The sequence below is a fragment of the Protopterus annectens genome, chromosome 4.part0 (assembly GCF_019279795.1).
Source record: "Protopterus annectens isolate FY-2018-M chromosome 4.part0, PAN1.0, whole genome shotgun sequence".
In the NCBI taxonomy this organism is placed as follows: Eukaryota; Metazoa; Chordata; order Ceratodontiformes; family Protopteridae; genus Protopterus; species Protopterus annectens.
In genome coordinates, this window is record NC_056733.1 from 969,097,387 (window position 1) to 969,122,575 (window position 25,189).

The following is a 25,189-nucleotide window of genomic DNA, read 5'->3' on the forward strand; positions in this document are numbered from 1 at the left end:
GAGTACAATGCCCCCTTTGGTATGTACCTAACTAGGCATATCCAACAACTGGAATGTCCACAGAGGTCAATTACTAAAAGAATACAGGGTCTAAGTAATATCTCCTATGCAGACCACCTCAAGGCCCTATCCCTGTATTCTGCCTCCTATAGGCTTTTGAGGGGAGAGCTATGCCTAACATACAGGGCATTGTTGGACCCCACTCTGATGGACCTCCTGCATATCCACAAAACAAACAGTACTAGAATTAACCATTCTAAAGACTTAAACCTTGCCTGTGATATAAATAGGACCCGTTGGAGAGATAGGTATGTATCCCAAAGACTGCACCGTCTATGGAACAGGCTCCCCATCCATGTGAAGCAGAGTTCCTCCCTAACCCAATTCAAGTGCAACTTGGACAATTGGATGGGAAACTGTAAATTCATCCCGAGTTTGGCACCTACGTCTCTAATGCTAACAGGTAACCTGTAAATGACTCATCTTCCAGGCCCATGCTTACACTTATCAAGGGTATCAGAACTTGTCAGAGATTTGGTATGCATGGCTAGGCTTAAAAAGACCCTTGTGGTCATTCGCCTAGTAAACACCTATGAACCTATGAGCCTAGAACTATAGTTATTTCCCTTACTAATAAAAACCCTAATATATGTGCAAGACAAATACTTTCCCAAAGTCTCTCCACACTGAGCCAATGTTTTATCAAAGGATTCCAAGCCTTGTGCAAATTATATTACAAACCATAGAGATGATGGAAACAGAAAACAGACAGCTTCCTTATGCAAAGGAAATGTCATTTTCTATAGCTAGGGTGTGGTCAAAGGGGGAGGCTGCCCTCACTATAAGGTGTTATGTGCCAAAATCAACAAGTCAACCTCAGAAGAGTTGTTGAAAGGACAAGACTGCAATACTGCATCCAGTTATCAGCCTCATTTAAAAGCAAACTTTTTAAAATCAATGTATTAGTCTTTAGATGTTAACAAATGCAACAAGCAGCTAGTAGAGGTTCTTTGCTACAATTCTGCAGCTGCAAGGTATTTTTCCTCATGATGTAATAGAACTTTTTTTTGTGTTGGTGCGCAAACTTGGGTTGAGGAAGCACCAGTCTGGGAATTGCCATGGATACCAAATGACTTTGCTATGGTTCTCTGGAATCTAGCCAAAAAATCCACCAGAACTTCTTAGTAGCATCTCAAACATCTACAGTTTTTGAAGCCTACTAAACCAAATAACTGTCCAAAACCCACTAAATGAAAACACAGTATCCACATTCTCAGGCTGCTTAACTCTTCTAAACTTCAGAAAGTAATTTTCCTCTCTTATTCACACTGCCTCTATAAACCTTACAGCCAGAACCAACCCTGCTAAACCTACATTAAACTATCCCCTTTATTCCCTAAAATAATAGAAGCAAAAATGTCTAAACCTTGAAAAATAAACCTCTCTTGGTACCCTTTTAGGTGCTGATGGGTTGGCCTCTATTCCTGATTTATTTCACTTTGCCAAGACAGCATCCTTAGGTCCCTGATTTACCTCTGCAACCTCTGTCTCATTAACAACATCATGCTAGAAAACTGGAATACAGTAATAGTTAAAATCATACCAAATACAACTAATCCATCCAAAGTTAATGATTTTCACCTAATATCTCTATTGCTAACACTAGGAAAATCCTTGAAAATGTATCTACAATCAGCTAGCAGAATATGAACAGCCTTACAACATTCTTTCTGTTCATTGGCATAACTTCTGGGCTGAAATAAGTGCTTTCCCTGGACTTCCCTTTATACCCTAACAGATGATATTCTGCAAAAGAAGCAAAGGACATCTAATAGACATGCAGCATATGGGCCTCACCAAGTTATTTGACTTAGTGGATTACTTCTTCCTAAAATACTCCCAAACAACAGCAGAATTCAGCCTCCAAGCTTTACAGTGATTGACATGCTTCCTGACCAATAGGCACTACATACTAATTGGTTTACCTGAATCCCTCCAGTACGCCCACTTATTAAAGGAGTCCCTTGGGGATTACTACTGACACTATATATTTTTTTCATTATTCATTAATAAACTTCCATCGGATTTCTTCCTCACCATAATCTCTGCAAACAACATGGCTAATTTAGAAGTCTTACCCATACCATAGTGTATGCAGATGGCATGGTTAAGTTAGAGGTCTAACACTTACCCAGCAACAATAAAAAACAACTTACAGAATGACCTCGAAACACAATCTTATCCTCCAGACAAAAAAAAACAAAAAAAAAAACAAAGTTATTTTCTTTGGAATACCAAAAATGTTAACTAAAGCACCCATAATATTAAGGAGTCTACATAAACTGTTCAACATTGTATATACCTTTGAATATTGCTAGACACAAAGCTCAGCTTTCAACACCAAATCCGTCTTGCTAAAACCAAAGTTAGCAATTTATTTTCTGATCCAAAGGATCTTCCATTTCCTTTCCCCAGAAGATAAAGCTGCTACTGGTAAAGGTGTCGTCATCCCACACTTAGAGTATGGTTTTTCAATTATTAACTCAGCCTCAAAAAAGAACCTAGTCTCTCTACAATCCATCTTTAGCAATACATCTAGGTTACTAATGCCAAATGGCAAAGATCTAAACTCCTAATAACTGCTTTCATCTATAAACATTTCAACTAAAACATCTTCTCTTTCTTTACCAGAATACTGTCTAAAAGATTGCCGTCTTACAACTTCAGATTCCCCCTTCTAACTAAAGCCTACAAAACTCCCCAACCCAAAGTCCATTGAGCACACTTTTTCAGTCCTACCTCCATAAAAATAAAGATAATTTCCAAAATAAATAAAAGCCATCTCTATGTTCCCAAAATTTCATCTAGAATTTAAAAAAATTAATGTTTTTTTTTGTTTTGGGCCTTACCCAAACTAATGACTGGTGCCAGAAGCATGGCCTCAAACTGAATGCCAAGAAATGTATCATTATTCCCTTTGGGGAAAATGGCATCCCCACTAATTATCACATTAATAACAATGTACTAAGCACGCAATCGGTCGTGAGGGACTTGAGCACCCAGGTTGATAGCAACCTCACTTTTGACCACCACGTTGCCTGCATTGTACGGAATGCTTTCTATATGGCCCACCTCATAAATAAGGGTATTTTATCCAGGATAAAGGAGGTCATGACATCCCTGTACTCCTCCCTTATAAGACCCATTATCTAGTACAGTGCCCCCTTTGGCATGTACCTTGCCAAGCACATGCAGCAGTTGGATAAACCACAGAGGTCCCTGCCCAGCAAAATCCAGGGTCTCAAAAAACTATCCTATACAGATAGGCTAAAAGCCCTGTCTCTTTACTCAGACTCGTACAGACTGTTCAGAGGTAACCTGTGTCTGGCATACAATGCCACCTCAGACCCAGCCTTGATGGAGTTGCTGCATATCCATAAGACAAACTCCACTCGCGAAACCCACACACAAGGCCTTAACCTGGTCTGTGACATTAATAGAACTTGTTGGCAGGATAGATTTGTGTCCCAAAGACTCCACCGTCTGTGGAATAGACTGCCTCTCCATGTCAAGCAGAGTACCTTTCTAGCCGTCTTTAAGAGGAACCTGGATGACTGGATGGGAAACAGAAAATACACCCCTGGGATCCTACCTGTGCCCCTGCTGGTCAGGGTAAAGAGATGCTAACTTTGAGGGAACATGGGCGAAATTCTTGACTAGGCTTATAAGGGCCCCAAGGCCAATAGCCGAGTACCATCCTATGGACCTATGAACCTATAATCACAATGCAAGTGCTTCCTGAGCAGCGGTATAACCAAGTTCAGTTAAGCAGCGAACGTCACCCTTTTCTCTAACTCCTTATCATAAATGATCATATGTACACTATTACTCTGTTTATATCTGATTGATAATTGCTCTTCTTTATCATATTCATTCCTTTTCTACCCAGATTCCAAATGTTCACCCTTTCTATACCTTTCACCCTCCCTTTCTTTCTAATTTCAGTCTATTTCAGTGCCTACAAGCAACAATAATTCCTATTACACTATTTATCTGTAAATAGCTCTTGTACATCTGAAAATTGTGTTCACTGACTGACCTCTGCTTTAAAGTAGTTATTGCATATTCCATGCTGTAAGATGGATAGTTTTGCTTATTTTGTTACTGTATTAAATCAATGCGTTTTTATTGTTATATATCTGGGCTGAACCTGAAAATTGTCGACGTCGATCAGCACAGTACCCCAATTAAGAAATAAATTAAAATAAATTAAACTAACCTTACAGCTGAAATGAAAATACAAGAACAAACAGGAAATGCCGTAACTGCTTACACTCTTTTCTCCGAGTCGTTCCCCATCCCACACTTTCACGGTCACCCTCCTCTGACATTTAAACTGTACTGCATTTTTGCTCCTTTGTACAGTTTAGTTCCCACTAAGACATGTCATGTTACAACTTGACAGAGGGCCAACCGGCAGACTTCAAGTGTTCAGGAACTTAAACTCATGAAAAAAATTAAATGCAAACATGTACACCTGTACCACCTCATTGTCAAGAAGCCCCCGACAGTTCCTGAACACACACACACACACACACACACACACACACACACACACACACACACACACACAAAATAGTGTGTGTGTGTGTATAGAGAGAGAGTGATCAAACTCCATTGTTACACAAACAAGTGAATTACTGCCAATGCACATTTAAAAACTGCATCAGCAGTGATTTCCCACGAATGACAGGAACTGGGGAATTCAAAACTGGAAGATGAGCTTAACCACATTAAACCTCATCTTCTTTACACTCAGCAAAGTATTGGGAGGTCAAACTAACACTCTTTGCATGATGGTGGGTGAGGTCTTAGCAGAGCTTTATGCAGCAGCATCCATTCAGCTGATTAGCTATAGAAGTGGGCATTTTTTCTGTACAGCATATCTCCCCACCCCCCCTTGTAATGGTACTTTACACAATACTTACCTTAAAGCACTTGTGCACTTCCATGCTCAAACTGAAATCCAGGTAATTTGCACCAGTAGTGAAAGGTGTGAGCAAATGGGCAGCATAGTCTTTTGTGATGGTATAGCGTCCTTTCACATGCTTTCACCTGGGGTTAGTGCATGTGAGACAATGTGCTTCTACCTAAGATAGGTGAGCCAGCACAGGTCATTCACTCTCATGCCCTTACAGCAGCTCCCATTGTGTATATCTTCTTATACAAAGTACATTTGGTACTGGTTCTGTTCTTGTTGCACTTTGAAGCAATTTAATCTAATCCTTTCCACATTTCTCTACATAGTATTTATTGACTGCAATCTACGGTGTTATGGCACAGCTAAACAACATTCTCATTTGTGTTCTCTTACTGTGTCCCATGCATCAGCTAAGCAAATGTGTCAGGTCAGTTTCATTCAGTGAAATCCCTGATAATAAGAAAAAAACTTCTTTCTATAGAGACTAGACTTCTCTGTACAAGGACTGAACAGCATTTCTCCATGACACTATGATCTTGGACTTTGTACAAATTAGAACTGGTGGTGTAACAGAAACAACTACCCTACATGGCGTATAGCGAGAGGCTTGTCTCTTCTGCAGAACCAGTTATTTTCATTATTTGCCTGATGACTATTTGCTAATAAGTCAGGATGACGAATCAGATTTATTGCCTTGCAGATGACTTGGCCCACTTAACAGGTTCAACACAGTCATCTTATGCTCAACTAGTTGGTTGCTACAATCAAAGACCAGAGTCTATTTATCCTTTTTGCATGTTAAGATTGCGTTGATTGTGTACTGGTCTTTTAGCTTGGGTCACTATATGCTCACATCGGATCAGAACATCCACCTGATTAACAAAGATCAGAAAACTTAAACCCATTGTGAGAATAAAAATGTAAACTTAAATCCCAAGTCATTAATGTGAATCACTTTCATCTGTACATGTGGATACCAGGAGCCTAAGTAAAACACTTAATGTTTTTCTGCTGTCATTTCACCTCTACAAAAGTAACCTCAAACATCTTGCTAGGTAACAAAAGTAAATAAGTTATATTAAGTCTTCTGTAACTGAACACAATATTATTATCATTTATAATACAAAACCAGCTACTGTTGTTTCATGAATTCTGTTTCATATTTTACCACACTGTTGATCCCACCTTGCCAAGAGAACACATTGTTCCATCCAAGGGTGGCCCCTTTTTTGTTTTGCAGAAGTATGGGTTATCGGGATGACTGCACCACAGCTGCTTGCAAGGGTCAAAGGTTCGAAACTGAAAGAAAGAAAGGAAATTGTGACTCAAGATCTATAATAGCTATACATATTCTTTTGTCTACATTATTAATACAGGTAACTTTGTAGGTGTTATACATGTTCCTGTGTCTGCATTATTAATACAGGTAATTTTGTAGGTGTTATACATGTTTCTGTGTCTGCGTTATTAACACAGGTAACTTTCTAGGTTTTATACATTTTCTCGTGTCTGTGTTACTAATACAGGTAACTTTGCAGGTGCTATACATGTTCCTGTGTCTGCATTATTTAAAAGGGTAACTTTGTAGGTGTTATAAATGTTCCTGTGTCTGCATTATTAATACAGGTAACATTGTAGGTTTTATACAATTTCCTGTGTCTGTGTTATTAATACAGGTAACTTTGTAGGTGTTATACATGTTCCTGTGTCTGCATTATTAATACAGGTAACTTTGTAGGTTTTATACATGTTCTTGTGTCTGCATTATTAATACAGGTAACTTTGTAGGTGCTATAAATGTTCCTGTGCGTGCATTATTTAAAAGGGTAACTTTGTAGTTGTTATACATGTTCCTGCGTTTGCATTACTAATACAGGTAGCTTTGCAGTTGCTGTACATGTTCTTGTGTCTGCATTATTTATACAGGTAACTTTGTAGTTGGTATACATGTTCCAGTGTCTGCATTATTAATACAGGTAGCTTTACAGGTGTTATACATGTTCTTGCATCTGCATTATTAATACAGGTAACTTTGTAGGTGTTATACATGTTTCTGGTCTGCATTACTAATACAGGTAGCTTTGTAGCTGTTATACATGTTCTTGTGTCTGCATTATTTATACAGGTAACTTTGTAGTTGTTATACATGTTCCAGTGTCGGCATTATTAATACAGGTAGCTTTACAGGTGTTATACATGTTCTTGCATCTGCATTATTAATACAGGTAACTTTGTAGGTGTTATACATGTTTATGGTCTGCATTATTAATACAGGTAGCTTTGTAGTTGTTATACATGTTCCTGTGTCTGCATTATTAATACAGGTGGCTTTACAGGTGTTATACATGTTCCTGCATCTGCATTATTAATACAGGTAACTTTGTAGGTGTTATACATGTTTCTGGTCAGTATTATTAATAAAGGTAGCTTTGTTGTTTTTATACATGTTCCTGTGTCGGCATTATTAACACAGGTAACTTTGTAGGTTTTATACAATTTCCTGTGTCTGTGTTATTAATACAGGTAACTTTGTAGGTGTTATACATGTTCATGTGTCTGCATTATTAATACAGGTAACTTTGTAGGTTTTATACATGTTCCTGTGTCTGCATTATTAATACAGATAGATTTGCAGTTGCTGTACATGTTCTTGTGTCTGCATTATTTATACAGGTAACTTTGTAGTTGTTATACATGTTCCAGTGTCTGCATTATTAATACAGGTAGCTTTACAGGTGTTATACATGTTCCTGCATCTGCATTATTAATACAGGTAACTTTGTAGGTGTTATACATGTTTCTTGTCTGCATTATTAATACAGGTAGCTTTGTAGTTGTTATGCATGTTCTTGTGTCTGCATTATTTATACAGGTAACTTTGTTGTTGTTATACATGTTCCAGTGTCTGCATTATAATACAGGTAGCTTTACAAGTGTTATACATGTTCCTGCATCTGCAGTATTAATATAGGTAACTTTGTAGGTGTTATACATGTTTCTGGTCTGCATTATTAATACAGGTAGCTTTGTAAGTTTTATACATTTTCCTGTGTCTGTGTTATTAACACAGGTAACTTTGTAAGTTTTATACATTTTCCTGTGTCTGTGTTATTAATACAGGTCACTTTGTAGGTGCTATACATGTTCAAGTGTCTGCATTATTAATACAGGTAACTTTGTAGGTTTTATACAGTTTCCTGTGTCTGCGTTATTAATACAGATAACTTTGTAGGTGTTATACATGTTCCTGTGTCTGTGTTATTAATACAGGTAACATTGTCGGTTTTATACATGTTCTTGTGTCTGCATTATTAATACAGGTAACTTTGTAGGTGTTATACATGTTCCTGTGTCTGCATTATATAAACAGGTAACTTTGTAGGTGTTATACATGTTCCTGTGTCTGCATTATTAACACAGGTAACTTTGTAGATGTTATACATGTTCCTGTGTCTGCATTATTAATACAGGTAACTTTGTAGTTGTTATACATGTTCCTGTGTCTGCATTATTAATACAGGTAGCTGTACAGGTGTTATACATGTTCCTGTGTGTGCATTGTTAATACAGGTAACTTTGTAGGTGTTATACATGTTCCTGTGTCTGCATTATTAATACAGGTAACTTTGTAGGTGTTATACATGTTTCTGGTCTGCATTATTAATACAGGTAATGTTGTAGGTATTATACATGTTCCTGTGTCTGCGTTATTAACACAGGCAACTTTGTAGGTTTTGTACATTTTCCTGTGTCTGCGTTATTAATACAGGTAACTTTTTAGGTTCTATACATGTGCCTGTGTCTGCATTACTAATACAGGCAACTTTGTAGATTTTATCCATTTTCCTGTGTCTGTGTTATTAATACAGATAACTTTGTAAGTGTTATACATGTTCCCGTGTCTGCATTATTAATACACGTATATTTGTAGGTTTTATACATGTTCCTGTGTATGCATTATTAATACAGGTAACTTTGCAGGTGTTATACATGTTCCTGTGTCTGCATTATTTATACAGGTAACTTTCTAGGTGTTATACAAGATCCTTTGTCTACATTATTAATACAGGTAACTTTGTAGGTATTATACATGTTCCTGTGTCTGCATTATTAATACAGGTACCTTTACAGGTGTTACACATGTTCCTGTGTCTGCATTATTAATACAGGTAACCTTGTAAGTGTTATACATGTTTCTGGTCAGCATTATTAATACACATAGCTTTGTAGGTGTTATACATGTTCCTGTGTCTGCATTATTAACACAGGTAACTTTGTAGTTGTTATACATGTTTCTGTGTTTGCATTATTAATACTGGTAGCTTTGTAGTTGTTATACGTGTTCCTGTGTCTGCGTTATTAATACAGGTAGCTTTACAGGTTTTCTACATGTTCCTGTGTCTCCATTGTTAATACAGGTAACTTTGTAGGTGTTATACATGTTTCTGGTCTACATTATTAATACAGGTAGCTTTGTAGTTGTTATACATGTTCCTGTGTCTGCATTATTAATACAGGTAGCTTTACAGGTCTTATACATGTTCCTGTGTCTGCATTATTAACACAGGTAACTTTGTAGGTATTATACAATTTCCTGTGTCTGTGTTATTAATACTGGTAACTTTGTAGGTGTTATACATGTTCCTGTGTCTGCATTATTAATACAGGTAACTTTGTAGGTTTTATACATGTTCCTGTGTCTGCATTATTAATACAGGTAACTTTATAAGTGCAATACATGTTCCTCTGTGTGCATTATTTAAAAGGGTAACGTTGTAGGTGTGATACATGTTCCTGTGTTTGCATTAATAATACAGATAGCTTTGCAGTTGCTGTACATGTTCTTGTGTCTGCATTATTTATACAGGTAACTTTGTAGTTGTTATACATGTCCCAGTGTCTGCATTATTAATACAGGTAGCTTTACAGGTGTTATACATGTTCCTGCATCTGCATTTTAATACAGTTAACTTTGTAGGTGTTATACATGTTTCTTGTCTGCATTATTAATACAGGTAGCTTTGTAGTTGTTATACATGTTCTTGTGTCTGCATTATTTATACAGGTAACTTTGTAGTTGTTATACATGTTCCAGTGTCTGCATTATTAATACAGGTAGCTTTACAGGTGTTATACATGTTCCTGCATCTGCAGTATTAATACAGGTAACTTTGTAGGTGTTATACATGTTTCTGGTCTGCATTATTAATACAGGTAGCTTTGTAGTTGTTATACATGTTCCTGTGTCTACATTATTAACACAGGTAACTTTGTAGTTGTTATACATGTTCCTGTGTCTGCATTATTAATAATACAGGTAGCTTTACAGGTGTTATACATGTTTCTGTGTGTGCATTGTTAATACAGCTAACTTTGTAGGTGTTATACATGTTCCTGTGTCTGCATTATTAATACAGGTAACTTTGTAGGTGTTATACATGTTTCTGGTCTGCATTATTAATACAGGTAACTTTGTAAGTTTTATACATTTTCCTGTGTCTGTGTTACTAACACAGGTAACTTTCTAAGTTTTATACATTTTCCTGTGTCTGTGTTATTAATACAGTTCACTTTGTAGGTGCTATACATGTTCATGTGTCTGCGTTATTAATACAGGTAACTTTGTAGGTTTTATACATATTCCTGTGTCTGCGTTATTAATACAGTTAACTTTGTAGGTGTTATACATGTTCCTGTGTCTGTGTTATTAATAAAGGTAACTTTGTCGGTTTTATACATATTCATAGGTTCATAGGTTCATACTAGGTTATCTGCCCTAGGGCATTTACAAGCCTAGCCAGAGTGTGTTTGGCTTTCGCCACCCATTTTAAATGAATTTTGGTATGCCCATTTTCGAGGTTAGTATACTGTGCCTCTGTCTAACAGTGACACAGAGGTGATGCCAGGAGTAAATTTACGATCTCCCATCCACTTATCAAGATTCCTCTTGAAGAGAGTCAATGAGGAACTCTGCCTAACCTGGACTGGGATTTTATTCCAGAGTGAAGGGAGCCTCTGGGTTATGAATCTGTCCCTCCAGCATGTCCTATTTATTTCAGTGCTGAGGTTCAAGTCTCTCGAGCGCATAGCTCAATGGGATTTGGATTTTCTGAGGTGCAGCATGTCCATTAATTCCGGGTTGGACATGGCTTTATACGTCAGGCACAGATCGCCTCTCAGCAGGTGGTATGCCACTGAGTAGAGCTGGAGTTTCTTTAACTGGGCAGTATATGGCATCTATTTGAGCCCTTTGATCCTCTTGGTGAGGTACTTTTGGGGTCTTTCCAGTTGCTACAGGCGTCTGGTAAGGTACATCCCAAAAGGGGCATTGTACTCAGTTATGGGCCTGATGAGGGATGAGTAAAGAGGCACGATGACCTCCCCTGATCTAGATGTGAATCCCTTCATGATTAGGTGGGCTATATAAAATGTTTTTCTCACCACTTTGGCCACGTGGTTGTCGAATGAGAGATTGCTATCAACTTGGGTCCCCAGGTCCCTAATTATTTCTTCCATACTTAATGGATTACCATCTATGTGGTAATTTGTGGGCACTTTGTTTTTGCCGAAGAGGATGACTATACACTTTTTGGCGTTTAGCTTGAGGCCTTCACTCTGGCACCAGTTGTCTGTTTCTATGAGGCCTTTTGTATGATGCTTGTGTCGGCTGGAGAGTCGATTTTGGTACCCAGTTTGCAGTCATCTGCGAACTTGGTCAGCCACAGTCCTTCCATGTTGGCCTGTACCTCCGAGAAATATATACCGAACAAGAGAGGTCCCAGGACTGAGCCTTGTGTGACGCCACTTGTAACTGTTTTGGAGTCTGACATGGTTCCAGCAATTCTAACCATGTGGGTTCTGTCCTTGAGCCAGTTTGCATCCCATCTAGTGACATAGAGGTTTATATTTAAGCTGGTGAGCTTATCTATAATGCCCGAGTGGGGTATTGTATCAAAGGCTTTTGCGAGGTCCAGGTAGGCTGTGTGGACCACCTTCCCCTCGTCAATGGCCTTGGTGACTGTTTCAAAGAAATCGACCAGGTTTAAGAGGCAGTATCTGCCCTTAACAAAGCCGAACTGGGTAGGATCCAGTGTCTGTAGGTCCCCAATATCTTTATTTATGAGGTCCATGATGATCCTTTCCATAGCTTTGCAGACCAAGCTAGTCAGGCTTATGGGGCGATAGTTTCCAGGATCTGTTGAGGCACCACCTTTGTGGAGAGGGACCACTGTTGCTGTACGCCACTCTTTGGATACATATCCTGTAGTAAGGCTGAGATTGAACAGCAGTTTTATGTTTGGGTTTAGTTCTTCTTGGAGTTCATGTAGGACGCAGCCCGGGACACCGTTTGGTCCCATTGATGCTGTGTTTTTTTGCTTTGGAGAGGGTGGCTCTTACCTGAGCATCTGAGATGTCAGGGGGGCAGCACTCTGCTGGGATAGACATTTGCCCTTTTGGTGGGGAAGGGGGGGAGAAGTTTGCGCTGAACCTGTCAGCTAGGATGTTGGCAATGTCTGTGGGTTTGGTGTATTTTTTGTCATTTTGAACTAATTCTGAGCATATCTGGGAATTCCCACCCAGGTTCCTAACATAACTAAAGAAAGCCTTGTGATTATCCTTAGTTTCCTGTGCAATTTTTCTCTCAAAGCTGGCCTTAGATGATTTTATGAGTGCCCGTAGTTTTTTTTCTAATACTGATCAGAGATGCCTTCCCTTTTTGGGATTTTGACCTATCATGTAGTAGCTTCATCCTTCTATTGTATAGTTTGTTTATGGCTGGGGTCCACCAGACAGGATGCCTGCCTTTGGAGGATTGAGTCTTGGTTTTGTTTGGGATTGCATTATCCTTGCATTCTTGAAGGTGTTCATAGAATGCATTTATAAAGGATTCTGCGGTCTGGGCCGTATTTTCCACAGGCCCGGGGGCTTTGAAGGATTCCACCTCGGATTTGAGGAGTGTGAAATTTGCTTTAGAGAAGTTTTTCACTGTGGTTTTCTGGGCAGGGGCTGGGGTCGGAATGTGAATATCTAGTGAGATTAGTTTATGGTCTGATCTTACCAGTGAGGGATACACTTCTGGTCTGGAGCATAGAGTCCCCATGTTGGTGATGATCAGGTCCAGTATGTTTTCCCCTCTTGTGGGATTGGTAACAAGTTGTTCCATAGCATTTGAGTTTATAAATTCTAGGAACCTTTGGGCTAGGGTGTTGGAGCTAGAGTAATGCTCCCAGTCTATGTTTGGGTAGTTGAAGTCGCCCAGTATAATGGTGTTTGGAGAGACCTTCATATTTTCCAGTGTTCCCAGGAAGGCCGAGTGGGGTTCCTGGGTTTGGGAGGGTGGTCTGTAGCAGGCTATAAACTGGAAGGCAGTTTTACCCACTGTTAGTTGCACATGGATACTCTCTGATGCTTCGTGCTGTGCCACCAACCTGGAGGTATGAGTATCTTTGACGAATATTGATACTTCCCCTCCTTTTGTGGTTCGGTCCAAGTTTTGGGGCCGAAAAACATGGTATGAGGTATAACCTGGTAGTGCTGGGGTGCTCTCGGGAGCCTTGAACCAGGTTTCTGTTACTGCACAGATATCGATGTTCTCCATGCTAAGGAGAGTTTCGAGTGCGTGCATCTTGAGGTTTAGACTTCTGGCATTGAGTAGCATTACTCTTAGTTTCTTATCCCTTGTGATACCTATGGAGGTGGGTTTGTCTTTTGAGCCTTGCCTAAAAAAAGGCACTATGGGGGTGGCAAGAGCCTTTGCCAATATCTGAAAGCCCAGGGGTGACAGGTGCAAGCCGTCCCTAGCGAAGCATCGTGGCTTGTTGAGCATGTCATCCCAGGCTGACAAGCATTGGATCCCCTTTGAATGACACCAATACTTAAGCCAATTGTTGAAATTGATCATCTTGTCTTCATATTGTGGCATCATTCTTGGTGAGGGTAAGATGCTACTCAAGGTCAGGGTCATACCGGCCTGGGCTACATGCTCAGAGAGCTCCTCTATGTCTCTTTTCATGTAGTCCAGGGAGGTACGTCTCAGGTCATTCACACCAGCATGGACAATGACTGAGTCATATTTGTACTTGCCTTGGAGTGACCTGAGTGCTTGTGTTATGTGGTGGATCCTAGCTCCCGACAGGCAGCTCACTGTGACCTTCTCCTTGTTCAGCCTGGTGAGCAGGACGCCAGTGTGCCTGATGATAAAGTCACCTATTACAAGTGTATCAGGTGTGTTGTTTAGCCATAAGGGCTGTGACTGTTTGGCACACTGGCTTTGGGAGTTATGTGTTGCACGTGTTTTGTTTTGGGGTAGCGGTTGCTTGGGTGTCTGCTTTGGAGGTCTCTGTTGCTTAGGCAGATTTTTATTTAGAGCCTCCGAGTATGTTTTTGTGTGTTTATGTGTTTGGTTTGCTGTCGTGGTAGGTCTATGTGAGACTGGAATTGGTAGTGAGTGTGGTTTCCTTCTCCTCTTGATTGGTTATGCCAGTACTGAGTTGAGAGAGCTTAGCCTCCAGTTTGGCTATATGGTTGCATCTCTCACATGTGTTGGAATTTGTTGGGAGGAGGAGAGGGTTGTCTGTGTACATGCGGCAGTTGTAACATTGCCTCAAGATTCCCAGATTCACCAGCTGGACTGGAGAGGAGATTGACAACTGACCTGTGGACATGCTAGAATAGTATTGGGAATTCCTTTATAATTGAAAAAAGGGCCAATAGGGAACAAGGTACTCAGGGGGAGTTTGTGAGGGTGTAGTGCTTTTAATTTTTTAGTGCTGATTTATATAATTGCTTTAGTGAGCAAGTGCCAGGCTTTAGAGTAGAAATAAGGTGTTTATTATGAGAACTAGATCAGTTCTAAGGGAAAAAGTGAAGAGCAGACTTTGTAGAGCCGAAAATGGTTTAAACCCAATTAAGCGGTGTTGCCCGATGCTGCGCTATGCGCAAAATCGTGCAAAGCTATGCTAAAGCGGGTTTTATACAGGGGGGACTTGAAAGAGCTAGAAATTGGCCCAAAACTGCCAATAGACTACCAGATTCTTGTGTTGGGAACACTCCTCCAGGGATAGATAGGCTGCTCTAAGCTCCCCACTGCCACTGGTGAACAAAGAAGCCTCCCTTTATCCAAGAAAGGAAATGGGCAACACAGGAACTTTCCAAAAGTCCAGAATACAGCAAAGCCTGTATTTGGACTACCTAGGTCAGGAATGACGGGAAACAAGGATCATTTTTTTTTTTTTTTTTTTTTTGCAACAAACAGCAGGAAAATGCAATAAATATGTAACACAGGCTAGCGCACTTGAGTGTGTAGCCTCAACAGGTAAATGCAACAAACAGGACAAACTTTAAAAGTGCAGGTGCAAAAACAACTTTAAACAGTTTAAAACAGTTCAAGAAGCAGAAATACTTGCAGTTTAGCTAGATCGGACAGGCACCCAGGTAGTAGCAGGAAAAAAACACTTTTATCAGGTTACCAGTCGCTCTTTTAGCCTCTCTGCTGCTAGTACCACTCTGCAGGACCACTAGGAGCTTGGCTGAGTAGTAACAAGCGCAAAAACCGCACCAAAGTGGGTTTTATATAGGGGGATTTGAAAGAGCTAGAAATTGGCCCAAAACGGCCAATAGACTACCAGATTCTTGTGCTGGGAACAATCCTCCAGGGATAAATAGGCTGCTCTAAGCTCCCCACTGACACTGGTGAACAAAGAAGCCTCCCTTTATCCAAGAAAGGAAATGGGCAACACAGGAACTTTCCAAAAGTCCAGAATACAGCAACGCCTGTATTTGGACTACTCTAGGTCAGGAAAGGCAGGAAACAAGGATAATTTTTTTTTCCTTTCTTTTTTTGCAACAAACAGCAGGAAAATGCAATAAATATGTAACACAGGCTAGCGCACTTGAGTGTGTAGCCTCAACAGATAAATGCAACAAACAGGACAAATTTTAAATTTCAAGCGCAAAAACGCACTAAAGCTGGCTTTAAAGCAGGGGGTTAGAAGGGATAGGAAATGGCCCAAAACAGCCAATAAGCTACAGGTCCCTGGGCTGGAACCACTCCTCAAGGGACAGATAGGCTGCTCAGAGCTCCCCACTCTCACTGGTGAACAAAGAAGCTTCCCCCTATCCAAATAAGGATATGGGCAACACAGGAACTATGACACAGCCCAGAGATCAGCAATACCTGAAGACTGGACTATTCTAGTTCAGTAAAGGCAGAAAACAAGGATTTTTTTTTTTTTACAGAGTAGCAGAAATTAGGTACAGAAACACAGTAAATGCTTTAAATTGGCTAGCACACTTGAGTGTGTAGCCTACCAGTTAAACTAAGCAAAAACAAACTTTAAAAGTGCAAAAAAACTCAGAAATACAGGCAGGAATGCAATAAAACAACTTTGCAGAGCTTATTTAGTTAAAGAAACAGAGAAGTCTATATATACAGAAAAGCAGCTAAAACACACAAACACTTCAGATGCAGTGCAACCTAGAGCACTTGAGTTGTAGCAATATTAAGGCAATTACAGTTATAATAAATGCTCTGAAATATACTCTATATATTTTTTTTTCTTTTTTCCCTTTTTTTGAAAGGGAAAAAGGAGAAACAGAAGGCCTTATCAAATGTTCTTTCTTTATTAGGTAGAATGAGCTAATGACCCTAGACTGGGAGGAGTGTCACACATCAGTTTTACAGTAGGGGAGGGCAACTGCAAAGCCACCAAGTATAGGAGCAAGACACCAACTGGGAGGGAGGGAGAGGACAGACAGTAAGCACTACAGAAAACAAATGAAAGTTTTTAAACAGATAAAGATTTGTAAAGATACAGAATGCTTTTAACTGCAGACAAATAATTTACTTGTGCAGACTTGTTAATAGCAATAAAATACACTCGAAGACTAAAATGCAGACAATAAAAGTGCTATATATTAATTGTTAGAAACAATAATCTGTATAAATAATCGAAAAAAAAGCAGGATACTTATATATCTCAGCTAACTGTTGCGGTCAACAACTCTCATCCACTCTGCTCAGTGTGTATAGTGTTCTTGTGTCTGCATTATTAATACAGGCAACTTTGTAGGTGTTATACATGTTCCTGTGTCTGCATTATTTAAACAGGTAACTTTGTAGGTGTTATACATGTTCCTGTGTCTGCATTATTAACACAGGTAACTTTGTAGATGTTATACATGTTCCTGTGTCTGCATTATTAATACATGTAGCTTTGTAGTTGTTATACATGTTCCTGTGTCTACATTATTAATACAGGTAGCTTTACAGGTGTTATACATGTTCCTGTGTGTGCATTGTTAATACAGGTAACTTTGTAGGTGTTATACATGTTCCTGTGACTGCATTATTAATACAGGTAACTTTGTAGGTGTTATACATGTTTCTGGTCTGCATTATTAATACAGGTAACTTTGTAGGTGTTATACATGTTCCTGTGTCTGCGTTATTAATACAGGTAGCTTTGTAGATGTTATACATGTTTCTGTGCCTGCATTAATAATACATGTAGCTTTCTAGGTGTTATACATGTTTCTGGTCTGCATTATTAACACAGGTAGCTTTGTAAGTGTTATACATGTTCCTGTGTCTGTGTTATTAACACAGGTAACTTTGTAGGTTTTATACATTTTCCCGTGTCTGCGTTATTAATACAGGTAACTTTTTAGGTGCTATACATGTGCCTGTGTCTGCGTTACTAATACAGGCAACTTTGTAGGTTTTATACATTTTCCTGTGTCTGTGTTATTAATACAGGTAACTTTGTAAGTGTTATACATGTTCCTGTGTCTGCATTATTAATACACGTAAATTTGTAGGTTTTATACATGTTCCTGTGTATGCATTATTAATACAGGTAACTTTGCAGGTGTTATATATGTTCCTGTGTCTGCATTATTTATACAGGTAACTTTCTATGTGTTATACAAGATCCTTTGCATTATTAATACAGGTAACTTTGTAGGTGTTATACATGTTTCTGGTCTACATTATTAATACAGGTACCTTTGTAGGTGTTATACATGTTCCTGCGTCTGCATTATTAATACAGGTAGCTTTGTAGATGTTATACATGTTTCTGTGCCTGCATTAATAATACAGGTAGCTTTTTAGGTGTTATACATGTTCCTGTGTCAGCATTATTAACACACGTAGCTTTGTAGGTGTTATACATGTTCCTGTGTCTGCATTATTAACACAGGTAACTTTGTAGGTTTTATACATTTTCCCATGTCTGCGTTATTAATACAGGTAACTTTTTAGGTGCTACACATGTGCCTGTGTCTGCGTTAGTAATACAGGCAACTTTGTAGGTTTTATACATTTTCCTGTGTCTGTGTTATTAATACAGGTAACTTTGTAAGTGTTATACATGTTCCCGTGTCTGCCTTATTAATACAGGTAAATTTGTAGGTTTTATACATGTTCCTGTGTATGCATTATTAATACAGGTAACTTTCTAGGTGTTATACAAGATCCTTTGTCTGCATTATTAATACAGGTAACTTTGTAGGTATTATACATGTTCCTGTGTCTGCATTATTAATACAGGTACCTTTACAGATGTTATACATGTTCCTGTGTCTGCATTATTGATACAGGTAACTTTGTAAGTGTTATACATGTTTCTGGTCAGCATTATTAATACACATAGCTTTGTAGTTGTTATACATGTTCCTGTGTCTGCATTATTAACACAGGTAACTTTGTAGTTGTTATACATGTTTCTGTGTTTGCATTATTAATACGGGTAGCTTTGTAGTTGTTATACATGTTCCTGTGTCTGCGTTATTAATACAGGTAGCTTTACAGGTTTTCTACATGTTCCTGTATCTCCACTGTTAATACAGGTAATTTTGTAGGTGTTATACATTTTCCTGTGTCTGCATTATTAATACAGGTAACTCTGTAGGTGTGATACATGTTTTTGTTCTGCATTATTAATACTGGTACCTTTGTAAGTGTTGTACATGTTCCTGCGTCTGCGTTATTAATACAGGTAGCTTTTAGGTGTTATACATGTTCCTGCATCTGCGTTAATAATGCAGGTAGCATTTTAGATGTTATACATGTTCTTGTGTCTGCATGATTAATACAGGTAGCTTTGTAGTTGTTACACATGTTCCTGTGTCTACATCATTTATACAGGTAACTTTGTAGGTGTTATACATGTTTCTGTGTCTGCAATATTAATACAGGTATCTTTTCAGGTTTTAGACATGTTTCTCTGTCTGCATTATTAATACAGGTAACTTTGTAGGTGTTATATATGTTCCTGTGTCTGCATTATTAATACAGGTAACTTTGTAGGTGTTATACATGTGCCTATGTCTGCATTATTAATACAGGTAGCATTATAGTTGCTATACATGTTCCTGTGTCTGTGTTATTAATACAGGTAACTTTATACATGTTCCCATATCTGCGTTGTTAATACTGGTAGCTTTGTAGGTGCTATATACATGTTCCTGTTTCTGTGTTATTAATACAGGTAACTTTGTAGGTTTTATACATGTTCCTGTGTCTGATTTATTAAGACAGGTAACTTTGTAGGTGTTATACATTTTCCTGTGACTGCATTATTAATACAAGTAACTTTGAAGGTGTTATACATGTTCCTGTGTCTGCATTAATAACACAGGTAACTTTGTAGGTTTTATATATTTTCCCATGTCTGTATTATTAATACAGGTAACTTTGTAGGTGATATACATGTTCCTGTTTCTGCGTTATTTATACAGGTAACTATGTAGGTGTTATATATGTTCCTGTGTCTTCATTATTAATACAGTTTACTTTGTAGGTGTTACTCATGTTCCTGTTCTGCATTATTAGTACAGGTAACTTTGTAGGTTTTATACATGTTCCTGTGTCTGCATTATTAATACAGGTAACTATGTAAGTGTTATACATGTTCCTGTATCTGCATTATTGATACAGGTAAATTTGTAGGTGTTATACATTTTCCTGTGCCTGCATTTTTAATACAGGTAACTTTGTAGGTTTTAAACATTTTCCCTTGTCTGTGGTATTAATACAGGTAACTTTGTAGGTGTTATACATATTCCTGTGTCTGCTTTATTAATACAGGTAACTTTGTAGGTGTTATACATGTTCCTGTGTCTGTGTTATTGACACAGGTAACTTTGTAGGTATTATACATGTTCCTGTGTCTGCATTATTAATACCGGTAACTTTGTAGGTGTTATATATTTTTTTCTGTGTCTGTGTTACTAATACAGGTAACTTTGTAGTTGTTATACGTGTTCCTGTGTCTGCATTATTAATACAGGTAACTTTGTAGGGGTTATACATGTTCCTGTGTTTGCGTTATTAACACAGGTAACTTTGTAGATGTTATACATGTTCCTGTGTCTGCATTATTAATATAGGTAACTGTGTAGGTTTTATACATTTTCCCATGTCTGTGTTATTAATACAGGGATCTTTTTAGCTGTTATATATGTTCCTGTGTCTGCTTTATTAATACAGGTAGCTTTGTAGGTGTTATACATGTTCCTGTGTCTGCGTTATTAATATAAGTAACTTTGTAGGTGTTACACATGTTCCAGTGTCTGAGTTATTAATGCAGGTAACTTTGTAGATAATATACATGTTCCTGAGTCTGCATTATTGACACAGGTAACTTTTTATACATGTTCCTGTGTCTGCGTTATTAACACATGTAACTTTGTAGGTATTATACATGTTCCTGTGTCTGCATTATTAATACAAGTAGCTTTGTAGGTGTTACACATGTTCCCGTGTCTGAGTTATTAATGCAAGTAACTCTGTAGGTAGTATACCTGTTCCTGTGTCTGCGTTATTGACACAGGTATCTATAACTTCTATGATTTGACTCATTATAAATGTCATTTTCTATATATTTGTAAATAGGGCTCTTTGTTTCTACTTGAATGGTTGCCTCCTTCCCCTGTAACTGCAGTAAACTGACTCTTACATTAGAGCTGTAATACTTACCTTATAGCTTTAGGACACCTTAGGAAACCTTGTAAACTGCAATAGCCCCGCTACGTTCGCCCTCGGTACACTCGGGCTCTCTTCGCTCCCCTCCCTGCCCCCAATTTCCTCCCACCCCCAGTAACTCCAAATTTATAGTACTATAGCCACTCCCCCACTTTCTAGATCCTATCTGCTTTCATCTGGGATAATTCCACACACCCCTATTCTACTACCTACATTTAATAGCACATATTAGCTTTCATCTGGCATTCTCCCATCCCCCCTTCCAGTACCTTTACCTCACCACTCTATCTTCTGGTGTTGCATCACCAGATAAAACAGTTCCTTCACTCACTAGCTGAATCACATATAATGATATACTCCTCTTTACTACCCCTCTTGTTCACACCCCTCTTGTTCACACCATACCTCCTTACCTTGTATGAAAACCAGTTTCTTACGGGATTTCAGGTCCCAAAAGGCCATACTATCACCCCAGCTGTAAATCCTTCCACCTTCAACCATACTTACAGTACCAGATCCTATCCAACATCTTGTTCAGTCTATCAACATCTCAACCCCAGGCACATTAGCTCTAGATCCAAACACTACCACAAACTAATAAACAAATTCCTGAAGTTCATTACCAAGTATAGACTCAACCTAATACTTGGTGGTGATATTCACCCCAACCCTGGCCCACTCACTTTAGATACACATACCCCCTCTACTTGTAATCTAAGCTACAAACCTACAATTAATAGGCCAACTAACTCTCTCTTAGTCTGTCATCTCAATATTAGAAGCATTAATAACAAGGTACATGAATTGCATGCACTTCTGGATGTCCACTCCCCTGAGATTCTCTGTTTATCTGAAACCTGGTTAAAACCTAACACTAAAGACAATGAAGTGTTACCACTTGGGTACAACATACACAGGCTGGATCATGCTTCGAGGAAGGGGGTGGGGTAGCTGTACTCTATAAATCTGAGTTGAATGTCACCATAGATGTAATACAACCTCCTCAGATTAATAACTCTGAGATTCTTGCCACCAAATTGCAACTTAATAAAAATAAATGCATTAATATCATCTGTATGTACATTCCCCCAGGTAACAATATATCTACATTTGAAGATATCCTGCACTGGTTATCATGTCACTACCCCCAAGAAACCCTACTACTTGGAGACTTTAACATAGACTGAGGCACCTGTTCCTTAGAATCCCCAACCACCCATATTAACCTGCATGCATTTACACAAATCATATCCACCCCTACCAGGATAGGTAAACCCAACCAAAAATAAAGTATACTTGACTGGGTACTCATAAACAGTCACCCCCAACTGTACACCTCTGGTACCCTCCTTAATGGCCTAAGCGATCACCTTCTCACATATGTAATTAAGCACAAAACCATTAATTCCCAACAACCCTTACTCAGAAAGGTTAGAAACAACAATAACTTTGACCCTGCCAAATTCCAACAAGAACTAAACTCATGTAATTGGTCTATTCTAAAATACCTCCCCTTAGAGGAAGCAGTAGTATACTTTAACAACAAATTCCTTGAGATCCTTGATTTGCATGCACCTGTTCGTTCAAAGAGAACCAAGACAAAAACTGCACCATGGCTTTCTATAGAGTCTAAACTCAAAATTACCCTTAGAAACAAAGCATGGGCTTTATGGCGTTCTTCTAAAGACCCTCAAGATCACATTAAATACAGGCAATCCAGGAACGAAACCAAAAAAATCAATTTTACAAGACAAAAAACAATACTACTGTAATTTACAGACAGTAAATCAAAATAACTCTCAGAAGTTTTGGGCAGGTTTAAATAATCTACTACATCCTGGACAAACTTCAACCCCAATCCCTGCTGCTACTATTGATAAAACCCCTGAAGATGTTTCTGATAGTTTTAACCAATTCTTTACTGAGACAATTCAAGCCCTAGCTAGCCAACTACCTCCTAGCTCCCCTGGTCCTGAAAGTAGCACCCCTAGAAACCTACTTGCGTTCAGCTTCCAACCAGTCACCACTTCACTTATCCATACCATGATCAAAAAATTAAAACCCACTACACTTTCTGCTGATCAACTCCCTGCCGAGTACCTACAAAATCAGCTGATGCTATTGCTTACCCGTCTCAATACTAATCAATCGAACCATAGTAGAAGCTAAAATTCCCACCATCTGGAAAATATCCTATGTAATCCCACTTCACAAAGGAGGCAGCTCTACTGAATTCTCCAATTATAGGCCAATAGCTATACTCTCTCCACTTGCAAAGATTATGGAAAAATGTATTCATAGACAATTCATGCACCACCTAATCCAAAATCGCCTTATGGCAGACACTCAGCATGGCTTCCGTCCTCATCACAGCACTACTTCAGCCCTCCTAGCCTTTACTAACACCATAAACCATAATCGCAACAATAATTATATATCCTCAGCCCTCTTTTGGATCTTTCCAAGGCATTCGATATGGTTGATCACCAACTTTAATCCACACCCTGCAAACATTCTGTCTAGATACTGGAGCCCTCCAATGGTTTCAATCCTACCTGAATGGTCGACAACAGGCTGTCCTCTGGCAGAACAAACTCTCTAACCTTCTACCTAACACCCTTGGAGTACCACAAGGCTCTATACTAGGGCCCTTGCTGTTCTCCATCTTCATTAACAACCTTTATACTGTCATCCCAAAAGTCAGCTGTATCCAATATACTGATGACTCTACTCTGATTGGCTCAGCCACATCTCCAGTAGAGTTATGGTCAGCTACACAGACCACCTTTATTACAATAGAAAACTGGCTTTCTGAACATCGTCTGATCATAAATCTCAAAAAAAAAACAAAATGCTGTTATTTTCAGCAACACGTAGGTCTACCGCTTTCACCTTTACCATAAAATCAAATGATGGCACAATAATTTCCCCTGACCCATCTACAAAACTATTAGGTGTCATCATAGACAATAATCTGAAATTTGACCTACATGTTAGCCAAGCTATCAAAACCATCAATAAAAAACTAGGGTCACTTTACAGAATAAAAGCCTTCGTAACCCCTCCAGCTAAAATTACCATAGCTCGCTCTCACCTTCTTTCAACCCTTCTGTATGCGTCCCCTCTACTCTCGAATTTGAACAAGACTGTCCTTAACAAACTCTCAATTTGCTACAACCACATTGCCAGGTTTGCCACTGGGCTCCCTTTTAGGACACATCATTGCATCAATCTAAATCAGCTTGGTTGGCTTGAACTACCCAGCCTAATCCAGTATAACCAACTGATTATGGCCTATAAAATCCTCTATAATCCGGACAATACTTCTGCACTTAAAAATATTATCACCCCCTATAACAATCCTAGACCGCTTCGATCCTCTAACAAATTACTAATTCAGACTAGCAAAATTAATAACACAGCCAGTGATTCTCTCTTTGCAAACTCTGTAAGTAGATCCTGGAACTCTCTTCCAGCTGATATTACCTTACTTTCCACCTTAGGTCAATTTAAAACTAGATTCAAACAACATTTGTCACTTAACTGGCTATGTCAATGTATCAAGCCTGGCTAACTCTCTCTAGAATGTGTAAAAATCTGTTAACCAGTTTACTGTGTAATTTAATTTAATCCTGACTTGTGCTCAGGATTAACTGTAACCTGTGGAACTTGTTTAACAGGCTTACTTATGTAATCTCTGTAAATAGTCTGTTTGTAATATGTAATGCTGGTATTATGTAATGCTGTATCTGCTTACCCTTGGAGCTTTTCTCCCCGGGCCTCCGCTGAAAATGGACATGCATCCAGTCGGACTATCCCGGTCAACAAATGTAAAATAAAATAAATAAATAAAATAAATAAATAGTATTTAACTATTGTCTTCTCTATTTTTGTTTTTATTATTAACCAGGGTGTTTATATCTTGTAGATGATTACTAACCAGTGTGTTGTAAAATGTATCCCAGTATTCTGTATGTTTTTTCTATGTAAACTCTTGTTTTTCAGAGGGTGTTTTTTTAATAGGGTGTTAATATCTTGTAGATGATTCAAACCAGTGTCTTGAAAATGTATCCCAGTATTTTGTATGTTTTTTCTATGTAAAATCTATTTTTATTCTACACATTTTTTTTTTTTTTTTACTTTTTCATCTGTTTTGTCCTGCAGCTTTTCTCCCAGGGCCTCTACTGAAAATGGACATATATCCAGTTAGACTAGCCCGG

At 38.6% G+C, this 25,189-nt stretch overlaps 1 protein-coding gene across 1 annotated transcript in view; it reads right to left on the minus strand.

The window, feature by feature from the left end:
* LOC122799703 (A disintegrin and metalloproteinase with thrombospondin motifs 2-like) overlaps nucleotides 1-25,189 on the minus strand; it is a 2,689,413-nt gene that overhangs the window by 418,304 nt on the left and 2,245,920 nt on the right. Inside the window, exon 10 of the mRNA XM_044068936.1 lies at nucleotides 6,167-6,280. Coding sequence (XP_043924871.1) covers nucleotides 6,167-6,280 — 114 coding nt within the window. The remainder of the gene's footprint in view (nucleotides 1-6,166; nucleotides 6,281-25,189) is intronic.